This window comes from Lytechinus variegatus, chromosome 3, assembly GCF_018143015.1.
Source record: "Lytechinus variegatus isolate NC3 chromosome 3, Lvar_3.0, whole genome shotgun sequence".
In the NCBI taxonomy this organism is placed as follows: domain Eukaryota; kingdom Metazoa; phylum Echinodermata; class Echinoidea; order Temnopleuroida; family Toxopneustidae; genus Lytechinus; species Lytechinus variegatus.
Window position 1 is genome coordinate 438,677 of NC_054742.1, and position 17,278 is coordinate 455,954.

The window sequence follows — 17,278 nt, forward strand, 5'->3', positions numbered from 1 at the left end:
CAATATGAGAATAATGATGACATGAAGACCTATTTTGAATAATGTGAGCTTCGTACCTTCCATCACCTGTTCCAGACAGCACTGGTTTCCATTGGATAGTGAATTCGTAATTTGGATCTGGATAGTAGTTTATATATTTCGCCAGAATATCTACTTGTTGGTCACCCCCTGTATCGACGTCCATGACGCGCACCTTGAACCGGACTCCTCCCTGTAGTACAAAAACGTTATATAAATGTGTATGTTATGACGATGAGATATTCATCATTGGCGCTGAAGCACTCTAACAATACAAACAAGTGGAGGGACGAGCTAGACTCATTAGATGACGTATTCATCAATGGCGTCGAACAATTTGAGCAAACAAAATATTGCAGGGTAAAGCTGTGTTGCGTTGACTCTGGTTTAGCTTTCAAAACTTTTAGCAAGCAGAACGCTTCAACATGACTGCAAGTTGCGAGAATGCTGCAATGGTACTGCTAAATCTTGATATGCAAGAGTCATTGACAAACGTAAGATATGTGTTACATAGAGAGGCCTTATCTTTCCACATGCCAATATTTCACTTTCTTATATATTAATCATTTCAAGAAGGCCAAGCCTTTAAACTGCAGAATTCCTAATGATTGCAAGGTTAATAACTTAATACCGTCACCGAAAGGTATATAAAACAAATACGATTAAAGTCATCGACTAGGTTGTAATGTTATATACACGTAGTTTATATCTTTGGTATATGTCACTACAATTATCAGAGGAACTAATGCATTTTTTCAATTCGCTCAGGGAGCAAAAATTATTCATTCACTGTATGTTACATAAACGAGATGGCTGACTTTCGCGCATGTGGTATTCTCTTCTTACATTTTGTCTGTCGATTTGATGATCAAATAATGTTCATCAGATAGACACCACGTGATTGTAGGCCTCAGGGTGGTAAGGAAGAATATCATATCATTTTTTTAATGGAATATACACATGGTAAACAAGGCTCTGTTCGAATTGATCAAAATAATCCATTGAGAAGACCTCGGAAAAAAAACACATCTAAATAAAACTAATTATTTTTAGGGGCTTACTTTTCATTGATTATTTTGGTTGAGATGTACACGCATTTATTATTTGTAATATGATCAGTTGCTAAAAAAATGGCATATTGGGAAAATAAACGTATTCATTTAACAGTGTTATTTGAGATTTGCTACCAGCATATTTCTTTTATTATGAAAGTATAGAGTTCGTGTGATGTAGATTTTTGTTCTTCGTCGTTCGAAACTCATGATTATTTACACCTTTTCCTTGTAAAGACAATAATTGAACAGTTTATCGTACTTTTCTTTTAAATTAGCAGTTAACTGCACTTCTGACGTTACAGGGTTCCATCTGATCGCAGCGCATTACATCCTTAAAATGCTTAGTTACATGCTGTGTTAATATCATTGTTCAGTCGAAGTGTCTTCTTTTCCCAATTATTTTCATCTTTTCTATTAATTGGCACATATGTTGGAATATCTAATAACTACTCCAACATTCAATATAATTCCCCAATGCACTCGTTATTAGCATGTATAACACTTTCTTTGTCTGCCTGAGAGTTTTTCCTAAAATTGTTCGTTGATGCACCGTCGTTTACTCACGGGTCCACTTGTGATCTTTTCTGAAATACTGCTCTTGCAAGTAGTAACACCTTTCCAGGTATTGAGTACAATTGTTTGGGTTTTTTCACTTTTCGTATAATATTGATAATGAATGGTTATCATGTAGATTATCAATTTATCTCGGCAATTTTAAACCAAAACTGGTCTTCTTTATTTGAATAAATGCATATAAGTTTATACAAACAAATGTCTTATAAATTCTTTAGAATTATATTTTGACAGATTCATATAAAGTTTTCTTTTATATTTCTCAACATCATATCTACTTTTAAGAACATACATGTAAGTAAACATCATTTTCAAATCATTACAGTTTATCCTTTTCACAGAAATTAGTGCAATCTTATGACACTTGTAAATTGAAAATAATGCACAATTCAATATTAAATTAATTTCTTTTATATGTTCTATCCTAAAACCATAAACAATATAATGAAGCTTCAAACAAAACTGTTGATCTGTACACTTTCTTATTAACACCTCTAAATATTTCCAAAAGGTTTGAACTCCTGAGCACAACCAAAAAACATATGCAATAAATCGCTCAACTGATTACACACACTACACATATCTGTGTTTCTTAGCTTCCATTTTTTTTAATTAGAGAGAGTTGGTAGTAATTTATACATAAAATTGAATTTAAATTGGACCATGGCATTGTCTTGAATATTCATAAGTTTTAGTGTCCATGTAAACAACCAAGAATGTTTATCGTCTTCGTCCAACCTTTCTCTCCAAAATGATTGTGCCCTAGATTTTTCAGCCTTCAATTGCAACAACTCATGATAAACGTGTTTCCACTAGAATTACAAGTAAGTGGTGTGTTTAAAGACGGCGTAACATTCCTCATTCAACGTATCCAGTTCCTGAACAACAAAATCTTTCCATTATATCTGATATTGTTATTAAACCATAGCAGTTCTTTGCAAATTTCTGCACTGGAAATTATATATTTTTTTTCCTTGAGCAATTTTTCTCTTTTAAATGTCAAGTAAATATACAATATTTCACGATAAAACTTTGGAATTTGTTTCAATGACAAAATATATTGCAGATCACACTGACAATTTCTTAAAATTAAACTCCCGCCTAACTTCTCAAACCAATAATCAAACATCCATTTCCATTTTGACTTAGTATCATCAAAATATCTGAACAGCCATTTTAACTTGAAATTGTTAAGCTTTGAACCTAAATCTAGCATGTTTAATCCACCATTAGACAAATCATTAAGTACATGTAAATTGGCTCTTTTTACTTTATGAATTTTAGACCCCCAACATGCCCAAAGAAAGTTCGTCATTAAATTGTATATTCTTTTAACCGGATCCGTGTGACAAAAGATTATTTGAGCAGTGTATACAAAGTTAGATAATATCAATGTTTTCAAAATAACTATTTTACCTGTATATGTAAGATTTCGTTCTTTTTAAATATTTAGTAATGTTTCTATTTTATTTATTTTATCTCTTGACCAATTTAGCTCACAGCTCATAGATTCCTTTGTTGAAAAAAAATATACCGAGGGCTTTAACATAATCCTCAGCACATGGAATATTACTAATCATTTCCAGAGGTTTCTCTTTCCCAACTACATCACTTGTGTTTTATCCTTACTTAAAACAACACCTGAAACTTTTCCAAAGTCTTATATATGCTCAATAGCTTTGTTCTTCATAAAAAATTGTCATATCGTCAGATAACTGACATAGCTTTATTTCCTTAGATTTATCTCCGACCAAAATTTCCTGTATGCCTTCATCATATCTGGTCTTGTTGCTGACACACTCAATGGCTAAAATAAAAAGTAAAGCAGAGATCAGGCAACCTTGTCTTATCCCTCTTGTGGGGTAAACAGTTTCTGTTAAATATCCATTTAAAAGAACGCAGTTTGAAATCTGGGTATACAGAATCGAAATCAAATTTCTAAACATTATTTTGAATCCATATTTTTCTAAACATTTATTTATAAAATTACATTCAAGACTGTCCAATGCTTTGTAGAAATCTACAAATAAAAGACGACCATCAACTATTTCAAGTTGTGTAAAGTCAATAATATCCTGAATTATTTTAGCATTACAATAACCAAATCTACCTTTTATATAACCAACCTGATCTTCATTTATCAGTGATGTTAATATTTCTTGCATTCTATTTGCTAAGACCATTGCAGCCAGCTTTTATTCAACATTTAGTAAATTTATGACACCATGACGTTCTCAAAACCCGCATTTAAACTACCCAAAACTATATCCTGTATATCTTCCAGAATTTCATATAAAATTCTACCGTTAGTTCGTCCCCGCCATGTGTCTTGTTCCGTTTCATATTTTTCAATGCCTGCGTTATTTCTTTTTTTTTTAAATTGTGGCCCGTCTATGTTCCTGATAAAATCTTATTTCGGCAATTAAATTGAGATGCATCAACTTATACATTAAAATGAAATCCACCATAGAATTGGCTGAATGATATTACTCTAATTAAATTAGCTATATTCTGATAAAAAAAATGCTCCAAGTTTGACTCAAAATATATCCAGAAAACGAAAACTAAAATATTGATGATGACGACAACGATGATAACATACGTGTAATTGCACAAGAGAAATCTTCATACACTTTAGCCTTGTGTATCTCAAACGTAGTCTTCATTCCCTCTACAGTTGTGTCAGTTTGTATAGTTGGGTAATTAATGTCCTGTATTTTTTTTTTCATTTCAATCGAAATAACCAATTTATTTCCTACATTTTTAAACTAATATGTTCAGTTACCAATTCACGAATATGTGTATTTGTTCAGTTATTCGTTTTAGTTAGATAATTTTTATTTTTATTCATATGTTTTAAATTGAATTCACCATAATTAATTTATATGTTGCTATAACTAATTATTATTATCTGATGGGTTATTCATGAATTTATCAATTTGTTCATAATTATCTATTTATTTCGTTAGTAAGTTAATTACATTATCAATTTATTTATGATTGGATCTGTGTACTTCATGTCTTTGGTTTTTAATAACCGGGAATGTGTAAACCACATATATGTATTGACCTACCCAAGCATCAGGTATGGAGATAGTAAATGGATTCGGAAGACTGCTGTCATCCTGCAAGAGCAAGGAAGTTGGGAACGTGAACTGATCTGAGTTGTCCATTATCTCCGTTGTATTTGCCGAGAAGTAGGAGCAAGATGTCATGTTGGTGTCACTGCAATTGATAAACATGGAAGAAAAAAACAAAGGTTTCTGTATCTGATGGAGGGAAATGGAATTTGATTTCATGGTATATCTAATCCCGTAATCCTTTATATTGTAGATTACATGAACAGTGTATACTTGAGGCAGTTGTTCATCCTGATTGTACACATAAATTATTTTAAGCAAACGATACACCAACACCGATGCATGTGATTAGAGATCATTCATGACGAAATTACACTCTAAAAGGTTTACCCAATATTGGGTAAAATGGGAACATGCATGTTGGCTGGGTAAATATATATATATATATATTTATTTATTTTGTAAATTTTATGCAATGTTGCATTGAAATAGCCCAATATGGGTAAAAAAAATCGCAAACATTCGTAATTCCGACGCTTCGGTATTTCCAAGGTTCGGGTATTCCGACAGTTTGTTATTCCGAAGGTTCGTAATTTCGAAGGTTCGTTAGTCTAAAAGCGAAATAAGGTTCGTAATTCCGAAGGTTCGGTATTCCAAAAACGAAATAAGGTTCGTAATTCCGAAGGTTTGTGAGTCCGAAAACGAAATTAGGATCGTAATTCAGAAGGTTCATTTGTCCGAAAACGATATGAGGTTCGTAATTCCGAAGTTTCGTTAGTCCGAAAACGAAATAAGGTTGGTAATTCCGAAAGTTTCTTTGTCCGAAAACGAAATGAGGTTCGTAATTCCGAAGTTTCGTAAATCCGAAAACGAAATGAGGTTCGTTAATCACAAATTGAAATAATGTTGATTTGAAGTACTTATTCTTCGTGTATTCCATGAAGTTCTCAAAAATAATATTCCTTTTCAGGTATGATCGTGCAAACTTATATCAGCTAACTCTCATTAGTAATTATAAGCCTACGTCTCTATGAATTCTAACAAACTACTTAAAACCCTCTTTATGACAATTTATCGAAAATTTTAGCTCGCACTTCGCGCTCTAAGTAATTAGTTAGTTCCATACGCGTCTTGTTCATAATCGCAAACAATGCTAAATATGTTCAATTCCTGAACTTTCTATAAAATTTAGCTCGCTTCTCGCATTGGCATAATTCAATCAGAAATTCAATTACAATTTCAGATACAATTATCTTGTTTATAAGAATAAAAGTAAGAAGTCACTGTTCGGACTACCACTTCAAAAAAAGAAACAAAATCAGCTTTGAGCAGCCGATCGGGGAAGATGTGAATGAAATCCCCCCCCCCTTATTGGCGAAAGCTCGATGCACATCTGTAGGCCTATATTCACATATCCATTTAATGTGAATTAAGTGTGCCCCCCCCCCTCATTCCGAAAAGCTGGCTACATGTATGATGGCTGCGGATGTTTGTTTGTTTTTTGCCCCGCCCCAGCCAAAAAGGGGTCTTTATAACCCCATTCTGGTCCAAATAATCAACCCCCGCACAGAGCGATTTTATTTCATTATGTTTATAAGTGGGAAACATTAGTTTCAAGAATGGATCTTTAAGTAGACATTTTTGAACTTGACAAAATAATTTCGAAATGCATCAACGCGCCCCTATCGATATTTGATTTGATAACTTCTATCTGCTCTTATAATGGTTTTCGTTAATAGGATAATAGTAGTTTTCTCGTTGAATGCATTATGTTTTATTTGTTTGATGTTCTGTAGTCTGTGTTTTAAGTTGTACTTATCGTAACCATGTTCATTTTGGTCCTTGTGCCTTTGTATCATGTACATTTATTTACGTTTAAACCGGATAGATAAAAATGAAAAATCTAATAAATTTGCAAGTCTAGCAACGAGAGAAAAACATGAACTAGCCTCATGTGATCATCTCTTTGAGAGAATTCTGTGTACGCAAACGCCCCTTGTAACGATAGATCAGCCCCTTCCCACAGGGGCTGTAAAAGCAGGTGGGGGGCAGGGGGCACTTTCACCAAAAAAAAAAATGATAATAATCCCGTAGGAACAACGTATTTTTTTTTTCAAAATTGGAAATTCCCTTGTTTTTTTTTACAAAATAAAATGTGCCGATTTTCGAAATGAAGTACCCTTTTTTAAAGTATATATTTTAGATTAGAAAATCCCCCTTTTTTAGCTCGCACTTCGCACTCGCATTTTGATGAAATTTTCAGCATTGTGCTTGTCTGATTTTTCTCTATTGATTCGAATCAACATTTTTCTGAGGTGGACTTGACCTTTAAAAGGTCCAAAAGTTTGAGCTTGCGATTCACGCTCGCAACACCTTCCAAGGATGCCATATTGACAGTTGACCAAAAAACGAGTTATACAACATCAGCTTTGATTTTTTTTCCAAACCGCTCGCTCGTTACACTCCCTCGCGAAAAATAGAGCCTAAATATATATCTTACCATAATCAGAAATCACTTTAAAAAGTATTTGCTCTACTCTAATTTTCTCCGCATACATTCGTAATTCCCAAGCTTCGTAATTCCGAAGGTTCGGTTATTCCGAAGGTTCGTATTTCCGAAGGTTCGTAATTCCGAAGGTTCGTCAATCCGAAAACGAAATAAGGTTCGTAATTCCGAAGGTTCGTTAATCCGAAAACGAAATAAGGTTCGTAATTCCGAAGGTTCGTTAATCCGAAAACAAAATAAGGTTCGTAATTCCGAAGGTTCGTTAATCTGAAAACGAAATAAGGTTCGTAATTCCGAAGGTTCGTTAATCCGAAAACGAAATAAGGTTCGTTAATCCGAAAACGAAATAAGGTTCGTTAATCCGAAAATTAAATAAGGTTCGTATTTCCGAAAATAAAAATAATTCATTTTGGTAACAAAAACGATGTTGTCATTACAAGATTACACGATATTATGCAATGATAGTAATAACGATCGATGATACATGCGTGTGTTGGGGCCAAAGCATGTATTTCATTAAGAATATAGGCGCCCTGATCAAGCATAGGCTAATTTCGATTTTATCTGAGCAATTGCTGCCTATAAGCAAATGGTTTAATTAAAGATGCAGGGGATCAAGTGTGTTGGAAGAGTGCGAGCAACCTCTAGATAATAGGATTTGTATTGGAGGGGATGCCATTTTTAATAACAGCTTCTGCTGGTAATAAAAATAATACTAATAATGATCCTTGTGAGATGTTGAAAGCGAATCGCAAGCTCAAACTAGTAGACATTTCATGTAACAAGACGTGAAGTGAGCATTCGGAGCATTTTTTGTAATCGTGAGAAAGATGTGTATCTTTCTAAAGAATTAATGCGAGGGCGAGCTGTAATTTGTTTATATACTGACCTGGGGCCCGTTGCATGAAACTTTTTACCTGAGAAAACTCAGGTTGTTTTTACAGGAGTTTTTGCCCTGTGCTAAAGTCAGTGGCGGAAATCAGACTAACCTTAGTTTTCATTTTTTACCAGAGTTTTCTCAGGTAAAAAGTTTTATGCAACAGGCTTCAGAAAGTAATCTTTTAAGGACTGCATCAAGTGACTCATGAATAGAATATATATCTTACGAACTAAATAATGAGAGCGCGAACCGCAAGCTTAAAATTTGTGATATTCCAACCTGAAAACTGGACATTTCATACTTCTTTTTTTGTAACCAGGAATAGAATGAGTTCCTCAATAAACAATACTTGATGTGAGCGAGAAACGTGAGCCAAATTTGTCCGATTTTCCAACCTGAAAACTGGACATTCTAAGCATTCTTGTAAAAAAAAATAATAATAGCTGGGAGAATAGTTTTCAGAACTGAAGTGGCTTCCCTGGGTAAATAATATCTATATCAATATTATCATTCTAGGCCCACATGAAATTTCCAAAAGTTTGAGCACGTGATTCGCTCGCAACATCTCACAAGGATGCCCTTTTAACAGTAATTGACCAAAAAAGGTGAATTTTACATCTTCAGATTAGACTTTTTCCCCCAAACCGCTTGCTCTCTACGCTCGCAGAAATGAAACGTAAATATATAACTTTAGTGATCGCTTAAAAAATTGTGCTCAATTTAGTTACTACAAAACACACAACCTCTTTACACAGATGATAATCTAATGGTGAAAATATCCGTTTGCACCAAATTGCCCCTATTGGCCCCTTTTTTTTGCTTTGCCCCCCCCCCCAAAAAAAAAATACGTTCCGCCGCCATTGGTTAAAACACGCATCGTCTTCATGGCTAACTGCAAAAAGTTCTTAAAATGTCCCCTTTAGATCAGGTCGGGAGGGAGGCAGGGGGCATCAAAACTGAAATACAAAACATGGGAATTAATATTTTCCAAAATGGGAAAGTTCCTTCTTCAAAAATAAATATGCCGTTTTTTCGAAATAAAATACTCTTTTTAAAGTATACAAGTTAAGTTAAGTTTTCAGGCTGGAATATTGAAAATTTTCAGCTTGCGCTTCGCACTCTCATTCGATTGGTGAAATATGCATCCTAAAAAGCTCACTAAATGCTTTCTTTAACAGGTTCCTTTTCTGGTCAGTATGTTTAAGCTCGCGTTTTGCGCTCGTGTTAATTCTTTAGTTAGATGCACATCTTTTTAATGACAGCAGAAATCTGCTCGGATTTTTAAAAAACTAATTTTCATTTTTATTGAAATAACCTAAAGTTTTAGCTTGTGATTCACGCTCGCAACACCTCGCAATAATGCCATTTTAAGAATAATTGACCACAAAAAACGTTATACAACTTCACCTTTGAATTTGTTTTACCAAGCCGCTCGCTCATTATACTCTCTCCCGAAAAATAAAGCCTAAATATACATTTTGCCATAATAAGAAGTCACTTCAAAAAAGGTTTGTCTCTACTTAATCACTATCAAACACGCAATGACTTCAAGCAGATGATAATCTTAAGGTGAAAATATCACCAAAGTGCCCATTTTGACGTATGAGTTTCATTTTTTGGCTTTACCCCCAACGAAAATTCGTTCGGCCGCCCTTGCCTTCCCATCCTCATAATAATTGAACCGCAAAAGTGTCCCCCGCCCCCCTCCCCTTGCCTCTGCCTCTGCTTTCCCGGTTTTCATTTTTCGGATTAACGAACCTTATTTTGTTTTCGGATTAACAAACCTTATTTTGTTTTCGGATTAACGAACCTTATTTCGTTTTCGGATTAACGAACCTTCGGAAAAACGAACCTTATTTCGTTTTCGGATTAACGAACCTTCGGAAAAACGAACCTTATTTCGTTTTCGGATCAACGAACCTTCGGAACAACGAACCTTTTTTCGTTTTCGGATTAACGAACCTTCGGAACAACGAACCTTATTTCGTTTTCGGATTAACGAACCTTCGGAACAACGAACCTTATTTCGTTTTCGGATTATCGAACCTTCGGAATAACGAATCGTCGGAATTACGCCACAAATGTTCGGATTAACGAACCCCTTTTCGTTTTCGGATTAACGAACATCGAGGTATAGGCAATTTACGTGTTTCGGAATTACGAACCTTCGGAATAAAGAACCTTCGGAATTACGAAGTGTAACCAATTTTCTCCGCCGCCCTTCTTTTTGCCTCCTCAGAACATTTGAACAGCAACGGTGTTTCTCACCCCCTCTTCCACCAATACCCTTCCGGTTTTCCCGGCTTCGCCACCGATTTTTTAATTTTTCGGATTAACGAACCTTCGGAATAAAGAGCCTTATTTTGTTTTCGGATTATCGAATCTTTGGCAAAACGAACCTTATTTCGTTTTCGGATTAAAAAACCTTCGGAATAACGAACCCCATTTCGTTTTCAGATTAACGAACCTTATTTTCTTTTTTGGATTAATGAACCATCAGAACAACGAATCTTATTTCGTTTTCGGATTATCGAACCTTCAGAATAACAAACCTTATTTCGTTTTTGGACTAACGAACCTTCGGAATAAGGAATCTTCGAAATAACGCCACAAATGTTAGGATTAACGAACCCTTTTTCGTTTTCGGGTTAACTAACGTCGATGTATAGGCAATTCACGTGTTTTGGAATTACGAATCTTCGGAATTACGAAGTGTAACCAAAAAAAAATTACCCAGCAAACATGCATGTTCCCTTTCTACCCAATACTGGGTAAAATTTTACTCCGTGTTTTTAGAGGGTAAGAAAATAAAACCCGGAAAGACCGGCAGCACTGTAATATTCCAAAAATATATTTCAATATGAAATCTAAAATATTTCAAATGCTTGATAAGAATAGTGAATCAAGGAACCATTAAGGAAATAAGGTTATGTGTTTTTCTTTCAGTAATTTCGTTAGAAAAGAGAATGTGTGCTTAAGTACCTGTGTGCCAAACACATACCCCTCTTTTCCCCATCCCACTCTCTCCCCTCCCTCTCCACATTCCCTCACACCCTTTTTGTATATCACGTTTCGGACTTCGCATATTTTTTTTATCCGCAGGGGCGACTCCTCCATTTGCAAGGTTCTTTGAAAGAGGGTGGACACGACAAAACTTGGACATAACTTTTCTCTCATTGAATTAAATGGTGTCATAGAGTTACACAACTCAGACCTTTCATTCTGGATAGTCTTATTCCTTTTTTTTCTAATTTTCTTTACTATTACTTCTTTTCCCCACTTCTTCCCCTATTATGTCTCTATTTCTTACCCCTATTACTCGACAATGGTCATATTGACGTCACCGGGAGTTAAATCAGTTCACATTAATAAATCCATTGAGCTGTCAATTCTCCCCTTTCGAAGTTATTTCGCGTGGGAGGAAAACCTGTCGATATCCATGGCAACTGAACATATGAGTGGTGAGCGCATGATTAAATTGTCATAACTATCTCTATTAATGTGCTATGATCTTACCTCTCTTGACTAGAGACGCATATCTCGAACCTGTTATCGCATTTGTCTCTGCATATCTCCGACATACTAGCATCACAACATTCTCCTCCACTCAGTCGACTACCTGGGTTATCATACCTCAGGAGGGACACCTCAATCATGGTCACCCCTGCTACAATTGAGATACCCTGTTATTAGAAAGGAAAAAAAACACGGTGAATTGAAATAAAATGAGTGATTCGTAATTGAAGAATTTCCTTACACAATACAAATATTAAATTTCATGACAACTTTCTTCCTCAAAACTCTGTAAGACTGATGATCTAATGAAGAACTGACTAATCCCTGTATTTTCGTCCACAAATTTGGTATTTCTTAGTAGAACCGTTTCAGAAACCAATTACAGTTCTAGTATATGGAGTAGGTAAGGAATTAATCACAAATATTTATGATAGACCGACAGTTAGACTTGTCAATTTTCTTGGCTGATCACATAGTGTGCATGGGCGCCCCCTGTTGTCACCTCATGCAGGGGCCCGTCGAGGAAATAGTTGCAATCGGAAGCAGGCACAGAATCGAATGCAACCTGATGATAACCAATCAGAAGCGCATACCGTGTCTTATTTGTTATTTTTTTAAATAATTATATTGTTTGTATCTCCTTATGAAGAGACCTCCTTAAATAGGAAAACGTATGCCCCTGACTGATCCCTGGTGTGTGTTTCATAAAGCTGTTCGTAAGGTAAGAACGACAGTGGTGATCCTTTCTTTTGGTAAATTGTATAGTAAATTTGCGATGGTTTAGCGCGTAAGATAGGTTCACCAGTCGTTCTCAAAGTCGCTCTTCACTTACAAAGAGCTTTATGAAACGGCCCCCGGTGTGCTCACAACAATCTTAGATCCTGAATTTCGTGAAATACCGTGATGTCTCACTTTCCACTCTTTTCCTGGGATTCATAAAGCAGGAGAAATATTATTTATTCGACGTGCCATGTCACATTTTGATTTTTCTGTCTGTTATGTCACGTGTAAGGTCATGGCCGTAAGCAGCGGGGGCAGGGAGCAGGTGCTCCTCGCCAGAAAGTTTGAAAACTTACATTATTTTACTGAAAATTTTCAAAAAGATCACCAGAAGTGTGCACGAAACCTGTCAAGTTCACTTTAGGAAATGCAAACTCGCCCTCATGACAAGCTTGGTCGCTTCTCTCCCTTCCCTCGCTTGTGAGTTTTCTTCGAGAATGTTTATGCGTCTTGCCCCCCCCCCACGGTAAAAATTTCTGCCTATGGTCATTCATATTTCCAGAATACTGAATTATGAATAGTCCTGATTGACATTGTTACGACTGATCAAGTTCTATGATTAATTGAACAAGGAGGGTCCAATTTTTTTTCCTTTTTACTATTTTAATAGCAATGTTAATCCCAAGTGGCATGTTTTTGTTACTGTGTTTTCTTAGTATTGCTTCTTTAATTGATTTTAGCATTGGCTCAATTGCTTGCTCTTTTGGAATAGTAGGGATTAAGGGGAAATACATTATAATGTCAAGGAATGCGATTTAGTTTCCTTATGATTTGTGAGTTTCTTTGCCTCATTACTATTTTCATGATGTTGAAGACAATTCCAAACAGGATATTATTTTAAAGTATGTTTCGAAATGTTCTTCTGTAATATCAATGCAAAATAGCCGACATTTTTTTCGACTTTAAGTTAGGGAGACATTTCCAACAAGACTGTCCCCCCCCCTGTTGCACCCACAAATGTAATAACGCCCACAAATGTAATAACGCCCACAAATGTAATAACACTTTACCCACAAATGTAATAACGCCCACAAATGTAATAACACTTTACCCACAAATGTAATAATTTCACCCACAAATGTAATAATGCACTTTACCCACAAATGTAATAATTTTGGATCGCCCACAAATGTAATAATGACTTTACCCACAAATGTAATAAATTTGAAGGGATTTTTGGCGAATCCGTTCTAAGCTAAAATCGTATAGTAATGCGTTCATTTAGCACAAAAGTGCAAAGTCTCATTTCCTAACCCGGTTAATTAACAAATTATAATATAAATCCAAAGACTTTATTCCAGACCCGGTTGTTTCAAAAATTATAATATAAATCCAAAGTCTTTATTCCAGACCCGGTTGTTTCAAAAATTATAATGTAAGTACAAAGTCTTTATTCCAGACCCGGTTGTTTAAAAAATTATAATATAAATCCAAAGTCTTTATTCCAGACCCGGTTGTTTCATAAATTATAATATAAGTACAAAGTCTTTTCTCCAGACCCGGTTGTTTAAAGAATTATAATATAAATCCAAAGTCTTTTTCCAGACCCTGTTGTTTCAAAAATTATAATATAAATCCAAAGTCTTTATTCCAGACCCGGTTGTTTCAAAAATAATAATATGAGCCCAAAGTCTTTATTCCAGACCCGGTTGTTTAAAAAGTTATGATATAAGTACAAAGTCTTTATTCCAGACCCGGTTGTTTAAAAAATAATCATATGAGCCTAAAGTCTTTATTCCAGACCCGATTGTTTAAAAAATGATAATATAAGTCCAAAGTCTTTTCACCAGACCCGGTTGTTTCAAAAATTATAATATAAATCCAAAGTCTTTTTCCAGACCCTGTTGTTTAAAAAATTATAATATAAATCCAAAGTCTTTATTCCAGACCTGGTTGTTTCAAAAATAATAATATGAGCCCAAAGTCTTTATTCCAGACCCGGTTGTTTAAAAAGTTATGATATAAGTACAAAGTCTTATTCCAGACCCGGTTGTTTAAAAAATAATCATATGAGCCTAAAGTCTTTATTCCAGACCCGATTGTTTAAAAAATGATAATATAAGTCAAAAGTCTTTTCACCAGACCCGGTTGTTTCAAAAATTATAATATAAATCCAAAGTCTTTTTCCAGACCCTGTTCTTTCAAAAATTATAATATGAATCCAAAGTCTTTATTCCAGACCCGGTTGTTTAAAAAATAATAATATAAGTCCAAAGTCTTTATTCCAGACCCGATTGTTTCAAATATTATGATATAAGTCCAAACTAAGATACAATAATGATTTTCCGGTGGAATAAAAATGAGAATCGAGCCTAGTCTTCTCTCCAGACCCAGTTAATTAAAACTGGTGGAATCAAAGTCTTTGTTATTGTTTTAAATTATACTGAACGTATTGTGAATATACGCGCTATGAGCTTGGTACACTGAAAATTAAAAGTACCGAAGAACTTGTTAAAACGTTATCCCCTCTTGATAGAATGATTTTCTTTTATATAATATCTCATAGATCGTCGATCAACAACCTTATCGTTTACGGGAAGTAATCCCCATATTGTGTGCTGATATCTTATTCCTCAGTTTTTTATTTTATATTTATTTAAAGGTTTTGTGTTTTTTTTTCATAAAAAAGGAATGAATATACAAGAAATAATAATAATAATAAACAAGTGGAATGCCTCTGACCGTCTCACCTGCATCACGCGATTCAACATAGCAGCAGTGCTGACTTTGAAAACTACTATAACTCGCACAAGATGTTAAGTGATACTTGGTTACTCTTATTTCCACGTTTTATGAACTAGACCAATACACTTACAGAGATAGGATGGTAATTCAACAAAAAAAACCAATGTGGCCAAAATTCATTGACCTCACATGACCTTTGACCTTGATCATGTGACCTGAAACTTGCACAGGATATTCAGTGATATTTATTACTCTTATGTCCAAGTTTCAAAAGTCAGATCAATAAACTTGCAAAGTTATGATGGTAATTCAACAGAAACCCCCATTATGGCCAAAGTTCATTGACCTTTGACCTTGGTCATGTGACCTAAAATGCACACAGGATGTTCAGTGATACTTGATTACTCTTATGTCCAGGTTTTATGAACTAGACCAACATACTTTCAAAGTTATGATGGTAATTCAACAACAAAAAACCAATTCGGCCAAAGTTCATTGACCCTAAATGACCTTTGACCTTGACCATGTGACCTGAAACTTGCCCAGGATGTTCAGTGGTACTTGATTACTATTACGTCTAAGTTTCATGAATCATATCCAAAACCTTTTTTAAGTTTTGATTGTAATTCATCAGATACCCCGAAATCGGCCAAAGTTCATTGACCCTAAATGACCTTTAACCCTGGTCATGTGACGTAAAACTCATGCAGGATGTTTGGCGATACTTGATTAACCTTATGTCCAAGTTTAATGAACCAGGTCTATATATTTTCTAAGTTATCATGATATCTCAAAATCTTAACCTCAGGTTAAGATTTTGATGTTGATTCCCCCAACATGGTCTAAGTTCATTGACCCTAAATGACCTTTGACCTTAGTCATGTGACATGAAACTCTAATAGGATGTTCAGTAATACTTGATTAACCTTATAGCCAAGTTTCATGAACTAGGTTCTTATACTTTCTAAGTTATGATGTCATTTCAAAAAACTTAACCTTAGGTTAAGATTTGATGTTGACGCCGCTGCCGCCGTCGCCGTCGGAAAAGCGGCGCCTATAGTCTCACTCTGCTTTGCAGGTGAGACAAAAAGAAGTAATAAAAATAATACTAAAAAAAATTGCTACCCTACTTCTCATAGAGTGGGTGGCAAAAATAGTCAATCATGACTTATTACCAAATAAAAACATGGAATGGAATGGTTATCCCCTCTTGTTAGAATGTTTTTCTTTTATATAATATATCATAGATCGTCAATCAACAACTTTATCGTTTTCGGGAAGTAATCCCCCTATTGTTTACTGATATCTTATTTCTCAGTTTTTTTTCATATATATTTTAATGTTTTGTTATTTAGGTTTTTTCATAGAAAAAAGAATGGAATACACAAGAAATTATTTTTTTTAAAGGACAAGTCCACCCCAACAAAAACTTGATTTGAATAAAAAGAGAAAAATTCAACAAGCATAACACTGAAAATTTCATCAAAATCGGATGTAAAATAAGAAAGTTATGGCATCTTAATGTTTCGCTTCATTTCGGTATGCGAATGAGGAACTGATGACATTACTCACTCACTATTTATTTTGTATTTTCTTAAATGAAATATGAAATATTTTTATTTTCTCGTCATTGTCATGTGAAATGAAGTTTCATTCCTCCCTGCAACACGTGGAAATTTATTATTTTAACATTTTGTGCTTTAGGCAAGGAGGTCCTAATCGTCAAATTCGTAAAAATTGAAATATTGTATAATTCAAACAATGAAAAACAAAAAAAAGAGTGAGTGACTTCATCGACTCTCTCATTTGGATGTAGCTGGCTCGTTCATATAACTATTTTGTTAAAAATAAGCAAAACTTTGAAATGTCATAACTTTCTTATTTTACATCCGATTTTGATGAAATTTTCAGCATTGTGCTTGTCTGATTTTTCTCTATTGCTTCAAATCAACATTTTTATGAAGAGGACTTGACCTTTAATTGTTGCAGGGTCTTTGTTTTGTTGTTGTTGTTGTGTTTTTAATGACTTTTATAACTGGGTCTGACAGAAAGACTACGCTACATTTCCATGTTATTCAACATAAATAGGATCGTGGGTCTTTGTTTTTTATAATTACTATAATTTTTTAAATAAATGGGTCTGGAAAAAAGACTTTGGACTTATATTATAATTTTTTAATTAACC

At 34.5% G+C, this 17,278-nt stretch overlaps 1 protein-coding gene across 2 annotated transcripts in view; it reads right to left on the reverse strand.

Annotated features, from left to right (window-relative positions):
- The window catches only part of LOC121409909 (fibropellin-1-like), a 55,238-nt gene that overhangs the window by 13,160 nt on the left and 24,800 nt on the right, over positions 1-17,278 (reverse strand). For both annotated transcript variants that reach the window (XM_041601693.1, XM_041601694.1), the window contains exons 2-4: positions 11,629-11,795; positions 4,721-4,871; positions 57-211 (exon numbers count right to left, since the gene is read on the reverse strand). In XM_041601693.1, the coding sequence (XP_041457627.1) occupies positions 57-211; positions 4,721-4,871; positions 11,629-11,795 (473 nt within the window). The remainder of the gene's footprint in view (positions 1-56; positions 212-4,720; positions 4,872-11,628; positions 11,796-17,278) is intronic.